At 43.3% G+C, this 18,546-nt stretch overlaps 1 protein-coding gene across 1 annotated transcript in view; it reads left to right on the top strand.

Annotated features, from left to right (window-relative positions):
• Positions 1–18,546, top strand: part of LOC106571855 (glutamate receptor-interacting protein 2) — a 71,475-nt gene that overhangs the window by 39,485 nt on the left and 13,444 nt on the right. The window contains exons 7-12 of the mRNA XM_014145351.3: positions 902–1,047; positions 3,733–3,880; positions 4,059–4,228; positions 16,232–16,351; positions 16,619–16,783; positions 17,053–17,239. Coding sequence (XP_014000826.1) covers positions 902–1,047; positions 3,733–3,880; positions 4,059–4,228; positions 16,232–16,351; positions 16,619–16,783; positions 17,053–17,239 — 936 coding nt within the window. The remainder of the gene's footprint in view (positions 1–901; positions 1,048–3,732; positions 3,881–4,058; positions 4,229–16,231; positions 16,352–16,618; positions 16,784–17,052; positions 17,240–18,546) is intronic.

The following is an 18,546-nucleotide window of genomic DNA, read 5'->3' as shown; positions in this document are numbered from 1 at the left end:
AGCCGTGACAGAGTGAGAGTGACGAACAAAATCAATGGGGCCCCCGGAGGTCGGGGCGCCTGTGCCAGTGCCTTGCCTTCCGGTCAGTAATTCAGTCATGCAATCTATAGAATGTTAGCTGACATGGGCTAATTGACTGCCTTCATTGACTGACATACCAATAGGAAAACTGCTGATTTACTACCAAATTTTGAAATTGCACATTGTATATTCTACTATCCGAACTAACAGTGACTTGAGACCCTGACTGACTTACTTATGCCTAGAAATAGCACTTAGTAAGTGATTTAAGATGCTCTGGAGTGCCTTGTTTTCAGTCAGTGTATGGATCTGTATGCAATCTTTATAGCTTGCTGACCCTGGTTTGCTCCTTTGCCATTTGTTTCATTGCAAATGCCATTGAAAAGATGTAGGGATGCGCGTTGCCTCAAAGACCTATGGAAATGCAGTCATGCATTAATGTTAAACCCACTTTCACAGTATAAAGGGCAAGCTTCCTCCTAAGGCTAGGGACTAATTAACTGTATGCTGTACTGTACTGTCCAAGATTTCTCAGAATATTGAGGGCAACATAACTTTTGTATAGCAAGAAAAGACATGGTGAGTATAGTGTACACCATGAGAGAATATATTGATATTATTTATGTTTGTTCATTTCCCGAACGGTCAGAGATAGAATCTCTCTTTTACCAGAGAGAGTACAAAACACCGCCTTCTTCCCCTTTCTTTCTTTCCTTTTGAAATTGTTATTTTTTTCCAGAGACAGCAAACAGAAAGATGGCCATCTGATGTGCCTGTGTGGACTGAGTGCCTATATTCACTGCCCTCCTTTACATACACTTTCTCTCTCTTCTCTCTCCTTTCTCTCTTTTTTCAATCCCCCCCCCCATCTCTTTACCAGAGAGGGCACACTGAAGGCTGGTGACCGTGTGCTGAGCATAGGCGGGATGCCCTTAAACCGAGAGAAGCATGCTGACGCTCTGACTATGCTGATGCAGTGTAGCCAGGAAGCCCTGTTCCTGATTGAGTATGATGTCTCCCTCATGGGTGAGCACACACACGCCTGGCGGAGGGGAATATGTGAGAATACGGCAGGCCGGGCAACATCGCTCTGAGGGTAAATAATGTGTCAGTTCCACAAGAATGTATTAGAGTTTTGTCTGCACAAGACACAACCCCAGGATTCACACGGCTCCAAAAACACTGAGTAGGAATGGTACAGCAGGTACATACATGCAATCGATAAATATACTTGAATAATTCCAATATGGAAGTCTACTCTATATTGTATGGAAGTATACAGACAAACCATCCGGAGGTTTAGGGTGATTTAAAAAATATATATATATTTTGTGGGTTGCGTCTAATTATTTTCTTTTTCTTAATTAAGTTAAAAAGCAAATGGAGATCTAGGCTTTCATATACCCGAATTAGTCCTAGTTAACACTAGTGCTTTCTGAGACAGACAGACGTTCTTGCTTTAGAGCGAGCCCCTCAGAAGGATACAGAATGTTGAGGACAGAGATTGTATCCGTTTGGTGAGGTCAAATGTCAAATAGACCTTCAGTCTGTTCTCCTCCAATATGAAAATGATTTTACTACCTTCATCTGGCAAGCAGCACATGCCCCTCAGTACAGCTATATAAATCAGTGACAGTCATGCCTGGGTTAGTCAGCCCGGGTCTGGGACACTCCTCTGGTACGATGACACTTCCCAGGCATAATGACACTCCCGAGGCAGGACAAGGTTGTACATAAGTCCCATACAATGTCTCAGACAAGCGGACGTTTCCGTTGCGCTGCAAGCCCCTAGCACTGTCGATTCTCTGTATCGCTGGATAGGTTGTCTCATATGTCATCAGCTGAGACAGATTGACCTCTGTACTGCCATAGTTGAGTGTTAAGTGAGGTGGGTTGAGGTTAAAGGGAATATCCTTGTTTCAAATATATTTGGAGAGCATCATCATCAAACCAAATGCCCCCTGAAAGAATATAATGGGTTTTTCAGTTTAGAGAGAGGAGATAATGAAGAGTGTGGTGGTTAATTTCTTTACTGTCAAATGAGGTGAGACAAACTTATCACACAAGTCAGAGTTATACTTCAACTAAATCTTTAATCACATATTAATAAGGGAGCAGGTCAATACAATGCACACATACAAAGTGAATTGATTGACTGCTCTACAATAATGATGGCTGGTCAACGATTCACGCTCAGACGATTCGTTGAGAGCCCCGAGACAAAAGTACAAAGGTATTTTATAGCCAAGATACACCCCTTTCAACCTACATGACGAACAACAGATGTATAGAATGGGTCACAAGGTTAAGATTTGTATGAAAGACACCTATAATTCATAGCAGACAGTATATGCTGTGTCAACAGTTTTCATTGTGTACAGTAGAGACCAGTGTCTGGCCCCCCAACTCCATACTGGAGCCATGTCTCCCTGGTACGGTATAGAACAGAAACATTAACTCATGCTCTGGAATGCTCTTTAGGTTTTATCACCCAGAAGACATCGTAAATCTCCTGTCAGTGTTATTTCCCAGAGGCCCATCCTCAGTAGAACACACACACACAATAGTTATAAGAATCCTCTATTAATTTGCATAAAACAACCATTTGATGCAATAAAACTATTATAACATCATCTTGCATTTTTTCCACCATAAGAAAAAGTAAATGTGTATCAAATCAAACTCTATTTGTCATATGCGCCGAATACAACAAGTGTAGACTTTGCCATGAAATGCTTACTTACAAGCCCTTAACCAACAGTGCAGTTCAAGAAGAGTTAAGAAAATATTTACCAAGTAGACTAAAATAAAATGTATAATAAAAAGTAACACAATAAGAATAACAATAACGAGGCTATATACCAGGGGCACCGGTACTGAGTCATTGTGCGGGGGTACAGGTTAGTTGAGGTAATTTGTACATGTAGGTGGGGGGGAAGTGACTATGCATAGATAATAAACAGCAGGTAGCAGCAGTGTAAAAAAAGAGGGGAGGGGTGTGTGTCAATGTAAATTGGCCAGTGGCGATTTTATTAATTGTTCAGCAGTCTTATGGCTTGGGGGTAGAAGCTGTTGAGGAGCATTTTGGTCCTAGACTTGGCGCTCCGGTACCATTTGCCGTGCGGTAGCAGAGAGAACAGTCTATAACTTGGGTGACTGGAGTCTCTGACAATTTTAAGGGCTTTCCTCTGACACTGCCTATTGTGTAGGTCCTGGATGGCAGGAAGCTTAGCCCCAGTGATGTACTGGGCATTTCGCACTACCATCTGTAGTGCCGTACCGATGCCCGAGCAGTTTCCATACCAGGCGGTGATGCAATCAGTCAGGATGCTCTTGATGGTGCAGCTGTAGAACATTTTGAAGATCTGGGGACCCATGCCAAATCTTTTCAGTCTCCTGAGGGGGAAAAGGTTTTGTTGTACCCTCTTCACGACTGTCTTGGTATGTTTGGACCATGATAATTTGTTGGTGATGTGAACACCAAGGAACTTGAAACTCTCGACCCACTCTACTACAGCCCGTCCATGTTAATGAGGGCCTGTTCGGCCCGCCTTTTCCTGTAATCCACGATCAGCTCCATTGTCTTGCTCACATTTCCAATTTCGTCACTTTGTACTGTAGCAACCTTAACCCAACACCAAGCGACCTCGTCAATTTGCTACAGTACTATGGATATTCCCCCCTGATGTTGTGTATGTCTGTGTCTCTCAGAGTCAGTGCAGCAGGCCTCTGGCCCCCTACTGGTGGAGATAGTGAAGTGTCCTGCAGCCAGTCTGGGTGTCAGCCTGGCTACTGCTGTGTACAGGAACAAACAGGTCATCGTCATCGACAAGATCAAACAAGCCAGTGTGGTGGAAAGGTGAGGCAAGCCACCTGTCACAAACAATGTCTCACTTTTTACTTGAGCACCAAAGAGACCATATATTTTGCATGAATATTTTGCATGAAAATTGAGTAGCTTTAGAATAAATGTGATAAGCTTTTCTCCTTTCAAATCCCTCTCTGTCTGTCCCTTTCTTACCCCCTCTTTCTCTCAGGTGTGGGGCATTGCATATAGGTGATCTCATCCTGTCTATAGATGGGACCAGCACTGAGCACTGTTCCCTGATGGAGGCCACACAGCTATTGGCCCAAACCTCTGACATTGTCAAATTGGAGATCCTTCCAGCCAATCAGAGCAGACTTCACATGAAACCCCAAGACACAGGTCAGTCCATCAGAGGACTTGAGCCATATCCCAACACTCTCCAAGGCGTCCGCTCCTCCCCTCCTCCGTGGACTTTGTTTATGTAATCTTTAGGTAGTTTTCTATGTACAGTGGCTTCAGAAAGTACCTCTTAACTTAATCCATATTTTGTTGTTATAGAATGACTTCAAAATGGAGTAGATTTTTTTCCCCACATCTATACAGTACCCCATAATGACAAAGTGAAAACATGTTTTTAGATTTTTTACAAATGTATTGAAAATTAAATACAGAAATATCTAATTCACCTACAGTACCAGTCAAAAGTTTGGACACATCTCCTCCTTCAAGGGTTTTTCTTTATTTTTGCTATTTTCTACATTATAGAATAATAGTGAGGACATCAAAACTATGAAATAACACATATTGAATAATTTAGTAACCAAAAAAGTGTTAAATCCAAATATATTTTATATTTGAGATTCTTCAAATTAGCCACCCTTTGCCTTGATGACAGCTTTGCACACTCTTGGCATTCTCTCAACCAGCTTCATGAGGTATCACCTGGAATGCATTTCAATTAACAGGTGTGCCTTGTTAAAAGTTCATTTGTGGAGTTTCTTTCCTTCTTAATGCGTTTGAGCCAATCAGTTGTGTTGTGACAAGGTAGGGTTGGTATACAGAAGATAGCCCTACTTGGTAAAAGACCAAGTCCATATCATGGTATGAACAGCTCAAATAAGCAAAGAGAAACGACAGTTCCTCATTACATGAAGGTCAGTCAATACAGAAAATGTCAAGAACTTTGAAAGTTTCTTCAAGTATAGTTGCAAAAACCATCCAGCACCATGATGAAAATGGCTCTCATGAGGACCGCCACAGGAAAGGAAGACCCAGAGTTCCTTCTGCTGCAGAGGATTAGTTATCAGCCTCAGAAATCTGCAATTAACTGCACTTCAAATTGCAACCCAAATAAATGCTTCCCAGAGTTCAAGTAACAGACACATCTCAACATCAACTGTTCAGGAGAGACTGCGTGAATCAGGCCTTCATGTTCGAATTGCTACCAAGGAACCACTACTAAAGGACACCAATAGGAAGAAGAGACTTGCTTGGGCCAAGAAACACAAGCAATGAACATTAGACCGGTGGAAATCTGTCAAAATTTGAGATGTTTGGTTCCAACCGCCATGTCGAATGATCTCCGCATGTGTGATTCCCACTGTGAAGCATGGAGGTGGAGGTGTGATGCTGTGGGGGTGCATTGCTGGTGACACTGTCAGTGATTCATTTAGAGTTCAACGCACACTTAACCAGCATGGCTACCACAGCATTCTGCAGCGATACGTAGTCCCATCTGGTTTGCTCTTAGTCCCACTATCATTTGTTTTTCAACAGGACAATAACCCAAAACACACCACCAGGCTCTGTAAGGGCTGTTTGACAAAGGAGGAGAGTGATTGAGTGCTGCATCAGATGACCTGGCCTCCACAATCACCCAACCTCAACCCAATTGAGAATATTTGGGATATGTTTGACCGCAGAGTGAAGAAAAAGCAGCAAGTGCTCAGCATATGTGGGTACTCCTTCAAGACTGTTGGAAAAGCATTCCAGGTGACTACCTCATGAAGCTGGTTGAGAGAATGCCAAGTGTGTGCAAAGCTGTCATCAAGCCAAAGGGTGGCGACTTTGAAGAATCTCAAATCTAAAATATGTTTAGATATTAACACTTTTTTGATTACTACATGATTCCATATGTGTTATTTCATAGTTTTGATGTCTTCACTATTATTCTACAATGTAGAAAATAGTACAAATAAAGAAAAACCCTTGCATGAGTAGGTGTGTCCAAAACTTTTGACTGGTACTGTTAGTATTCACCCCCCTGAGTCAATACATGTAAGAATACATTTGTCAGTGAATCTTTCTGGGTAAGTCTCTTAAGAGATTTGCACACCTGGATTTTACAGTATTTGCACATTGATCATTTTTTCCATTCTTCAATCTCTGCCAAGTTGGTTGTTGATCATTGCTAGTCAGCCATTTTCAAGTTTTTGCCATAGATTTAAGCCAATTTAAGTCAAAGCTGTAACTAGACCACTCGGGAACATTCAATGTCATCTTGGTAAGTAAATCAGTGTATATTTGTCCTTATGTTTTAGGTTATTGTCCTGCTGAAAGGTGAATTTGTCTCCCAGTGTCTGTTAGAAAGCACACTGAACCATGTTTTCCTGTAGGATTTTTCCTGTACTTAGCTTTATTCCGTTTATTTTTATCTAAAAAAATTCCCTAGTCCTTGCCGATGACCAGCATACCCATAACATGATGCAGACGCCACCGTTCTTGAAAACAAACTACATGGTATGTGGACACCTGCGCGTAGAACATCTTATTCCAAAATCATAATATGGAGTTGGTCCCCCTTTGCTTCTATTTATAACAGTCTTCTCCTTCATCTGACGATATGTTAAAATCACTGTCAGAAAAGGTGGACCAATACGCAGCGGGTTGCGTGTTCATCATGATAATTTATTCAATACACGTGAACATGAAAAAACAATAAACAAAAGAGAACGACAGACCGACAGTTTTACAGGCTAGGTACTTACATACAGCAGTGCAAAATCAACTACCCACAAAATAACCAAACCAAACACACACCTCTATATAGGACTGTCAATCAGAGGCAACTAGAAACACCTGCCTCCAATTGAGAGTCCAACACCCAATCCTAAACATAGAAAAACTAAACTAGACAGAACATAGAAATGCATACACAACACAAACCCTCTGCCACGCCCTGATCAAAACTAATACAATTACTCCCTCTGCTGGTCAGGACGTGACACTATTACAGCCTCCACTTTTCTAAGAAGGTTTTCCACTAGATGTTGGAACATTTCTACGGGGACTTGCTTCCATTCAGCCACAAGGATATTAGCGAAGTCTGGCACTGATGTTGGGCGATTAGGCCTGGCTCACAGTCGGTGTTCCAATTCATCCCGAAGGTTTTTGATGGGGTTGAGGTCAGGGCTCTGTGCAGGCCAGTCAAGTTCTTCTACACTGATCTCGACAAACCATTTCTCTATGGACCTCGCTTTGTGCATGGTGGCATTGTCATGCTGAAACAGGAAAGGGCCTTCTCCAAACTGATGCCACAATGTTGAAAGCACAGAATCATCTAGAATGTCATTGTATGCTGTAGCGCTAAGATTTCCCTTCACTGGAACTAAGGGGCCTAGCCCGAACCATGAAAACAGCCCCAGACCATTATTCCTCCCTCCACCAAACTTTAAAGTTGGCACTATGCATTGGGGCAGGTAGAGGTTTTCTGGCATCTGCCAAACCCAGATTCGTCCGTCGGACTGCTAGATGGTGAAGCGTGATTCATCACTCCAGAGAATGCGTTTCTACTGCTCCAGAGTCCAATGGCGATGACCTTTACACCACTCCAGCCGACGCTTGGCATTGCGAATGGTGATCTTAGGCTTGTGTGTGGCTGCTCGGCCATGGAAACCCATTTCAGGAAGCTCCCGGCAAACAGTTATTGTGCTGACGTTGCTCCAAAAGGCAGTTTGGAACTCGGTAGTGAGTGTTGTAACCGAGGACAGACAATTTTTACAGGCTACGCGTTTCAGCACTCAGTGGTCCCGTTCTGTGAGCTTGTGTGGCCTACCACTTTGCTGCTGAGCCGTTGTTGCTCCTAGACGTTCACACTTCATAATAACAGCACTTACAGTTGACATGGGCAGCTCTAGTAGGGCAGAAGTTTGACGGAGTGACTTGATGGAAAGGTGGCATCCTATGATGATGCCACATTGAAAGTCACTGAGCTTTTCAGTACAGGCCATTCTACTGCCAATGTTTGTGTTTAGACATTGCATGGTTGTGTGCTCAGTTTTATACATGTGGCTGAAATAGCTGAATCCACTAATTTTAAGGGGTGTCCACATACTTTTGTAGTGTATGAAGAGTGGTACTCAGTGACGTGTTGTTGGATTTTCCTCCAACATAATGCTTTGTATTCAGAACATATAGTTCATTGCCTTTTTAGCAGTTTTACTTTAGGGCCTTATTGCAAACAGGATGGATGTTGTGGACATTTTTTTATTCTGTACAGGCGTCCTTCTTTTCACTTTGTCATTTAGGTTAGTATTGTGGAGTAACTACAATGTTGTTGATCCATCCTCAGTTTTCTCCTATCACAGCCATTACACTCTGTAACTGTTTTTAAAGTCACCATTGGCCTCAGGGTGAAATCCCTGAGCGGATCCCTTCCTCACCAGCAACTGAGTTAGGAAGGACACCTGTATCTTTGTAGTGATTGGATGTATTGATACATCATCCAAAGTGTAATTGGGATATTCAGTCTGCTTTAAAAAAAATATATATATATCGATAGGTGACCTTATTTATCGAGACATTGGAAAACCTCCATGGTCTTTGGGATTGTATCTTTGTTTGAAATTCACTGCTCGACTGAGGGGCTTTACAGATAATTGTATGTTTGGGGTACAGAGATGAGGTAGTCATTCAGAAATAATATTAAACACTATTAATGCACACAGAGTGAGTCCATGCAACTTATTATTTTAATTCATTTGTAAAAAATTCAGAAAACATGATTCTACTTTTACATTATAGGGTATTGTGTAGATGCCAGTGACGCAAAATCTCAATTGAATTAATTACAAATTCAAAATGTTAAAAAAGTCTAGGGGTGGGCATACTTTCTGAAGGCACTGTGTAACCCAGCAGACACAATCCAGATAAACTGCGTTTTCAGCATATTCACACCCCTACATGGTGACCTTTGTTAACTGCTGCTGCTTTAAAGGGACTGCAGAGGGTTTGCTGCCTCCTCCCATATTCTGTGAATCACGCTGAGTGTGGAGAGTGCTGGGAGGCAAGCCTTGTGCCCTGGGGTAGACCGCCGGCCTCTTATGCATAGTTGCAAGCTACGCACCCACAAACACACACACACACCTCTCTGGGATGGTTCATGCCGTGTTATTTTCCAGGCTTCTATCTGGCCCAACGGTTTGAGGTGGTTTCTTAGCATGTGAAGCTGGAAGGGATCACTGAAACCGATGTGTGGTAGAACTATCAAATCAAATTGTATTATTTACATGTGCTGAATACAACAGGTGTAGGCCTTAATGTGAAATGCTTACTTACGAGCCCCTAACCAACAATGCAGTTTTAAAAAATACGGATAAGAAATAAAAGTAACAAGTAATTAAAGAGCAGCAGTAAAATGACAATAGCAAGATTATATCCAGGGGGGTACCGATACAGAGTCAATGTGCGGGGGCACCGGTTAGTTGAGGTAATATGTACATGTAGAGTTATTAAAGTGACTATGCATAGATGATAACAACAGAGAGTAGCAGCGGTGTAAAAGGGGGGGAAATGCAAATAATCTGGGCAGCCATTTGATTAAATGTTCAGGAGTCTTATGGCTTGGGGTAGAAGCTGTTTAACAGCCTCTTGGACCTAGACTTGGCGCTCCGGTACTGTTTGCCATGCAGTAGCAGAGAGAACAGTCTATGACTAGGGTGGCTGGAGTCTTTGACAATTTTTGACACTGCCTGGTATAGAGGTCCTGAATGGCAGGAAGCTTGGCCCCAGTGATGTACTGGGCCGTACACAGTACCCTTTGTAGTGCCTTGCGGTCGGAGGACGAGCAGTTGCCATACCAGGCAGTGATGCAACCAGTCAGGATGCTCTCGATGGTGCAGCTGTTTTGAGGATCTGAGGACCCATGCCAAATCTTTTCAGTCTCCTGAGAGGGAATAGGTTTTGTTGTGCCCTCTTCACAACTGTCTTGGTGTGCTTGGACCATGTTTGTTTGTTGGTGATGTGGACACCAAGGAACTTGAAGCTCTCAACCTGCTCCACTGCAGCCCCGTCGATGAGAATGGGGATGTGCTCAGTCCTCTTTTTCCTGTAGTCCACAATCATCTCCTTTGTCTTGATCACATTGAGGGAGAGGTTGTCCTGGCACCACACGGCCAGGTCTCTGACATCCTCCCAATAGGCTGTCTCGTCGTTGTCGGTGATCAGGCCTACCACTGTTTTGTCATCGGCAAACTTAATGATGGTGTTGGAATCATGCCTGGCCGTGCAGTCCTGAATGAACAAGGAGTACAGGAGGGAACTGAGCACGAACCCCTGAGGGGCCCCTGTGTTGAGGATCAGCGTGGCAGATGTGTTGTTACCTAACCTTGCCACCTGGGGGCAGTCCGTCAGGAAGTCCAGGATCCGGTTGCAGAGGGAGGTGTTTAGTACCAGGGTCCTTAGCTTATTGATGAGCTTTGAGGGCACTGTGGTATTGAACGCTGAGCTGTAGTCAATGTATAGAATTCTCACGTAGGTGTTCCTTTTGTCCAGGTGGGAAAGGGCAGTGTGGAGTGCAATAGAGATTGCATCCTCTGTGGATATGTTGGGGCGGTATGCAAATTGGAGTGGGTCTAGGGTTTCTGGGATAATGGTGTTGATGTGAGCCATGACCAGTCTTTCAATGCACTTTATGGCTACAGACGTGAGTGCTACGGGTCGGTAGTCATTTAGGCAGGTTACCTTAGTGTTCTTGGGCACAGGCACTATGGTGGTCTGCTTAAAACATGTTGGTATTACAGACTCGGACAGGGAGAGGTTGAAAATGTCAGTGAAGACACTTGCCAGTTGGTCAGTGCATGCTCGCAGTACACATCCTGGAAGTCCATCTGGCCCTGCGGCCTTGTGATTGTTGACCTGTTTAAAGGTCTTTCTCACATCGGCTGCGGAGAGCATGATCACAGTCTGCCCAAACAGCTGGTGCTCCCATGCATGTTTAAGTGTTATTTGCCTCGAAGCGAGCATTGAAGTAGTTTAGCTCGTCTGGTAGGCTCGTGTCACTGGGCAGCTCTCGGCTGTGCTTCCCTTTGTAGTCTGTAATTGCTTGCAAGCCCTGCCACATCCGACGAACGCAGAGCCGGTGTAGTACGCTTCGATCTTAGTCCTGTATTGATGCTTTGCCTGTTTGATGGTTCGTCGGAGGGCATAGCGGGATTTCTTATAAGCTTCCGGGTTAGAGTCCCGCTCCTTGAAAGCGGCAGCTCTAGCCTTTAGCTCAGTGCGGATGTTGCCTGTAATCCATGGCTTCTGGTTGGGGTACATACGGTCACTGTGGGGACGACGTCATCAATGCATTTATTGATGAAGCGAATGACTGATGTGGTGTACTCCTCAATGCCATCGGATGAATCCCGGAATATATTCCAGTCTGTGCTACCAAAACAGTCCTGTAGCATAGCATCTGCTTCATCTGATCACTGTTTTATTGGTCTAGTCACTGATGCTTCCTGCTTTAATTTTTGCTCGTAAGCAGGATTCAGGAGCATAGAAGAAGTATGCTGTGGCTTAGTCTTAACTACAGTAGCTGTCTTATCTGTGGTGAGCGTCTTTGCTTTAGTGTACGGTTCTTATGGTTGTTTTGAAAAATAAATATTGTGGAGTCATTAGCGAGACCCCCACTACCTAATGGAGTTGGACTGTATCACTAACCAATGCATGTACTCAAGATAATGAAAACTAATCCGGAAGTGTTTGACTGACTTTTTATTTATGCTTATAAAATGTCTTTTTTTTATGTCCTTCAAACTTGAACTAGATGTAGATTCATTATTGAAATGAAATGCCACAACGACAACATTATATTTTAATGATACATACAATTTGGGTATTATACGTGATCATAAAATGCAATTTGTCTAATCCTCGCGGGGGGATTTAGTAAGACTGATATGGCAACAAAAATATTAGCCGTTTCTCTTCCTCAGTAAAGATAGGAAATAGAGTTCTTAAAGTGCTCCTCTAGGTGAGTTTTATCTCTAAGCTGCAGGAGCCAAACGTTTACAGGACCACAGAGTGAAATGGAAGTTGACCCTAACTAATGAGCCAGGGTCAGACATCTTGTCACTTCTTATGATTAGGCATAGGGGATAGAAAAGGGTTATAATGACAACTTCTACCTGAGACCAATGTGGACGTTTGAAAAGAGTTTGGGGTTTACCTACATGCATTCATATGTAACGGCGTTGGTAGTCGTGTTGTTAGGAATGAGGCGCAGGAAGCAACGAGCACAGGTAGTGTTGTTTTTTAATAACACTTTGAATGAAGAAAACAAAGTTCCCAAAACACAGGGGAATAAATACAAGGTGCGACAATGCCAAGCCGACACGAACAAGACAGTCGATAACAACAATTAATCCCGCACGACAAGGAGTGGGCCAGCTAAACTAAATAGCCCCTCTAATGGCTAATTGACCACAGGTGTCTAAAATAAAAACAGGGAAAAGCAAAAGGGAATCGGTGGCAGCTAATAGGCCGGTGACGACGACCGCCGAGCGCCACCCGAGCAGGAGGGGGCGCCACCGTCGGTGGGAATCGTGACATCATAAGACATACTACGATGTCTTGGACTTAACTAGGTGTCCTGAATCTGTGAGACATCCATGGATTTATACACTATAGATACAAAAGTATGTGCACACCCCTTGAAATGAGTGGATTCGGCTATTTCAGCCACACCCGTTGCTGACAGATTTATAGCATCAAGCACACAGCCATGCAATATCCATAGACAAACATTGGCAGTAGAATGGCCTTACTGAAGAGCTCAGTGACTTTTAAACATGGCACTGTCATAGGATGCCACCTTTCCAACAAGTCACTTCGTCAAATTTCTGCCCTACTAGAGCTTCCCCGGTCAACTGTAAGTGCTGTTATTGTGAAGTGGAAACGTCTAGGAGCATCAACGGCTCAGCCGCAAAGTGGTAGGCCACACAAGCTCACAGAACAGGACTGGCGAGTGCTGAAATGTGTAGTGCGTAAAAATGGTCTGTCCTCGGTTGCAACACTCACTACCGAGTTCCAAACTGCCTCTGGAAGCAACTGCCTCTGTTTAGCCATGGAAATGGGTTTCCATGGCTAAACAGCCACACACAAGCCTAAGATCACCATGTGCAATGCCAAGCGTCTGCTGAAATGGTGTAAAGCTCGTGGCCATTGGACTCTGGAACAGTGGAAACGCGTTCAATGGAATGATGAATCGCGCTTCACCATCTGGCAGTCTGACGGTTGAATCTGGGTTTGGATGATGCCAGGAGAACGCTACCTGCTCCAATGCATAGTGCCAACTGCAAAGTTTGATGGGGGAGGAATAATAATCTGGGGCTGTTTTTCATGGTTCGGGCTAGGCCCCTTAGTTCCAGTGAAGGGAAATCGTAGCGCTACAGCAAACAATGACATTCTAGACAATTCTGTGCTACCAACTTTGAGGCAACAGTTTGGGGAAGGCCCTTTCCTGTTTCAGCATGACAATGACCCCGTGCACAAAGAGTGGTCCATACAGAAATGGTTTGACGAGGTCGGTGTGGAAGAACTTGACTGTCCTGCACAGAGTCCTGACCTCAACCCCATCGTACACCTTTGGGGTGAATTGGAGCACTGACTGCTAGCCAGGCCTAATCGCCTAACATCAGTGCCCGACCTCACTAATGCTCTTGTGGCTGAATGGAAGCAAGTACCTGCAGCAATGTTCCAACATCTAGTGGAAAGCCTTCCTTGAGGAGTGGAGGCTGTTATAGTTGGGGACCAACACCATATTAAAGCCCATGATTTGGAATGAGATGTTTGATGAGTGGGTGTCCACAGACTTTTGGTCATGAAGTGTATTAACATGTTTCCTGCAAATCCTTCCATGTGAGGGGGGAGGCTGTCACAGATTAAGACTGTACAAATGGAACACTGAGGATTACTTTCATGTGTAATTCTCCTCGTTAAATATAGCTGCAAGGTTTGGGTGCGTTCAAGTGTGGAGCATAACTCCACATTTTTCCATTGACTGTTTCATAAACAATTTGGTTTTAATACGTTGAAAATAACAGCCAATACTTTATCTTTAGGCTATAACCTGTGCTTTATAGCATTTAAGAATACAAATCATTTGTAAAAGGAATCAAGTCTATCGACACTGTAAATGCAATCAAAAAAGTGGAACATTTCAGACCAGTCATTATTCTCTGTTATAAACTGTGTGGTTCAAGCCCTGAGTGCTGATTGGCTGACAGCCATGGTATATCAGAACGTATACCATGGGTTTGACAAAACATTTATTTTTACTGCTCTAATTACATTGGTAACCAGTTTATAATAGCAATAAGGCACCTGGGGGTTTGTGATATATGGCCAATATACCACGGCTAAGAGCTGTGTCCAGGCACTCTGCGTTGTGTCATACAAAGAACATCCCTTAGCTGTGGTATATTGGCCATATACCACACCTCCTTGGGGCATATTGCTTAATTGTGTGGCATCTGTCTCCAATCACATGAACCTTTCACCCAACCGAATAAAGCTTACCAGTCAAAACAGTTTTTGCATATTTTACATTTTGTGATGTTTTGGTCTTAGGCAGGTTTTTTTGGGGCTGTACGTGCTCACAATTTGTGTTGTTGTTGTTGAAATTTACTACTTGATCAACAGTACTACTTCTAGTAGTAGTGGAAACATGAAGTGTTGTCATTTAACGAGAGACGACTAGTTTCAATGCAAACATTTTCACTTGAGAAATACTGCACCAAACATCTTAGTGAGATGTAAAATTGTGCGACTAAGACCTCTTCTGTAAAAATGTCAAAATGAATGACAGATTTCTTAATTCTGACTAATTTCAGGAAGTGTTTCTGTCTAGGGCTCCCGAGTGGCGCAGCGGTCTAAGGCACTGCATCTTAGTGCAAGAGGCATCACTACAGTCCCTGGTTCGAATCCAGGCTCTATCACGATTGGAAGTCCCATAGGGTGGCGCACAATTGGCCCAGCATCGTCCTGGTTTGGCCGGGGTAGGCTGTCATTGTAAATAAGAATTTGTTCTTAACTGAGTTGCCTAGTCAAATAAAGGTAAAATAAAAAAATCATTCAAATGTTGTTGCTACGTTGTATTAGCAGGGACAAACAACAGTAATATTTCATCCTTTTTCTTGTTTTTCAAGCGAAGGTCTTTAGGGAATATGCGAGCACAGACTGTCGCTTTACCTAGCCGAGTTCTGCTAGGAGCAAGCCGAACCTTTGTATGTAGACCATTTATCCTCAGGTTTGACACTGACATCTCACGCTCAATTGTTCAGTATTGGCCTGCCAATCAGGAGAGAGGTGAGAAATGCCTTATCATCATGACAGAGGCATTATCTGCAATCAGCTTTTTGGGTTTCAGCTGTGTTCACTGAAGGCAGATTCTCATGGCATGTCCTCTCTTTACTCAAGGCAGTATTAGCTCAGTGAGAGTCAGTTCTGACTGACCTGACAGTGTTTTTTAAACAGTTTATTTTTCTTTCTTCCAAAGTGAAATGTTTAAATGCTCTCCAATCTCCATGCAGCTTTGTTGAAGCTTGTTAATGAACTTAAAAAAGGAAGATCAGCCATTCTGTCGTTCTTTGCTCCATTCAATTAATTCAATTAAATGTGTTTCACCGATTTTCCTGTGTTGACAAAAATACATTATACCACAGGATTATCTAGCGTACCATGAAGAAAACAACATTAAATATCAATTACTCTGCATGGTGTTATCCTGCAGGCTCTGTGTGGAGTAAATTTAGACATGGAAAGGAAAGCAGGGTTTCATGGGTAGAGCGCATTGCCATGCATGAGCAGAGAGAATTTTTTTTGTGTGATTTTATTTTTTATTAGTGATTTTTTTTTTATTTTTATTTTTTTTATTTTTTTTACCTTTTATTTAACTAGGCAAGTCAGTTAAGAAAAAATTATTATTTTCAATGACGGCCTAGGAACAGTGGGTTAACTGCCTTGTTCAGGGGCAGAACGGCATATTTTTACCTTGTCAGCTCGGGGATTCGATCTAGCAACCTTTCGGTTACTGGCCCAACGCTCTAACCACTAGGCTACCTGATGCCCCAGGTTTTCCTAATATTTTCCTAATAAACAATTATTAAATGTCGTTTTGTTTATTTGTGGCCGTAGTGAAAGTACAGAAAAGCAACCTTCACCACTGGGAGCCCACTGCCAACTACAGCCACACCCAACACTGCAAGACATGGAGCAGTCCCAGCCACCAGCTCAACCAGCAGGACCACTGCAAACGTAAGTTGGAATGTGTGAATATGCTGCTGGGTATAGTACAGTATATATTTCCTTGTTGCACGTATGTATTTTGAGTTGCTGTTGATCATCAGTAATTTTTTGGGTTAATGATCCTAGATATGATCCCAATGATATGATATCATTGACTTTGTATTAGCATCATATGTAGACCACGTGGAGTTACAGGTCGTGGCGAGTTGCATTATTCTACCTTGAAGGGGATTTCTCTTTGCATTGGTTTGATGTTATGAGCATGTTTCCTTTCAGCTCTGGTGTGTGGTGGCTTCTCCCCTTCCTCTACAGCCACCTCAGGGTACAGCAGCAGTCAGGGCAGCAGCACCCTGCCCTGCGCCATCCCCCCCGTCGCCCCGACAAGCCCCCATAGCACTACACACAAGAGATGCCAGCGGAGTAAGGAGCACAAGAGCTCGTGTATGTGGATTGTTTTTTTTTCATGTGAATTCATAACAGCGTTTTATAATAGTTTGAGAATTTACCCTGCCTCCCCTCGTCAAAGTGGTGACCGCTCTGATGACGGATCACTGACGTAGACTAAGATGACTGATGGAAAGACTGATAGCTGACTCACTCTCTTCTTTTCACTCTCGAACACTCACTTTCCCTTTCTCTCTCTCGCGCTCTTTTCACTCTAACCATTTTTTCTTTCTCACTTCCTCCTATCCATCCAACCCCCCTACCAGTGTCCCTAGCATCCAGCTCAGTGGGCCCTGGGGGTAAGGTTGTTCACGTGGAGACCAGCGACGTCGTCCTGAGGGGGGATCCACTCCTAGGGTTTGGGGTTCAGCTGCAGGGGGGTGTCTTTGCCACAGAGACCCTGTCCGCTCCCCCAGTCATCCGTTTCATCGAGCCCGACAGCCCTGCCGAAAGGTGACCCACCCACACACAGAGATGCATGTGCGCGCACGGCCTTCCACACAGAGATGCACAGTGTGTTAGTCACTCAAGAGGATGGTGGGGCATCATCAGGAGTGATGAGACGAGTTACTGCTTTCTCTGAGGAGTATTAATCTGGGTCTCCTACCTATCCCAAGACATCAGTGTTCGATACACTATGTCCTATCAATTCCATTAGCCACTTTGCTTTGATGTAATTGGGATAACTGCAGTGGTATTCGAATCTGTTTTTGTGAGAAGCATTCTAGTCTACTTTCCCGGTAGTTTATTTGTCACACCACACTTCAACACTCTTAATTTTGATCCTTGCATTTAAAATCTCTTTATTGATTAAGGTAACATGATACAGGCCAATTAACAGCGTGCACCAATTAGGCCAGTGTGTGGTCTCTCTCCTTGTCTTGTAAGATTAATGATAATGTCTGTATGAACAAGAGAAGGTCTTGTCCCCTGGGTGGTGTAATACCATTAAAAGGCTCCCGCCGTTGGGAGGGAGTGACTCAAGCATAACATCGTATTGTGATGTTCGTCTCAGCCCTGACGCGAAGGTAAATTAATTGCAGGGGTTAGTGAATGAATCCTAGTTCACAGTGCTCCTATGTGTTTGTCCTGATCATTATGTGATCATGGAAGTAAGTATGTGTCTGATTGTACAGTAGAAGTGTGGGTTTGTGGGTGCATTTGTGTGTGTGCGTAATGGAAGTGGTTTGGTGAAGTGTCTGTGCCCTTATTCAAGGTCAAGCAAGGTGAAGAGTAATTTTGTTATCAAAGAGATGATCGAGATTTGTTCAACTTAGGTGACATATTGATTCAATATTAGTAATTTTTCTGGGAAAATAAGTTTACGTCAAGGTTTCCCATTGCTCAGAAGAAGACAGGAGGCACCAGTTAAAAAAACAATAAAAAATTAACAACATGAATTGATTGTGCCCTTCAGGGTCCTGACTCAATGGATTGATGATGGCAGTTGTCAGTGAGAGGAGATCAGAAGGACAAAGTGGAGTTGAAATATACTAAACAAAAATATAAACGCAACATGTAAAGTGTTGGTTTCATGAGCTGAAATAAAAGATCCCAGAAATTGTCCATGTGCACAAAAACCTTAGTTCTCTCAAATTTTGTGCACAAATTAGTTTACATCCCTTTTAGTGAGCATTTCTTCTTTGCCAAGTTAATCCATCCACCTGACAGGTGTGCAATATCAAGAAGTTGATTAAACAGCATGATCATTACACAAGTACACCTTGTGCTGGGGACAATAAAAGGCCACACTAAAATGT

The sequence above is a fragment of the Salmo salar genome, chromosome 15 (assembly GCF_965601325.2).
Source record: "Salmo salar chromosome 15, fSalSal1, whole genome shotgun sequence".
NCBI classification, from domain to species: Eukaryota; Metazoa; Chordata; class Actinopteri; order Salmoniformes; family Salmonidae; genus Salmo; species Salmo salar.
Note: the sequence above shows the minus strand (reverse complement) of the source record. Positions and strands in the feature narration are given on the sequence as shown.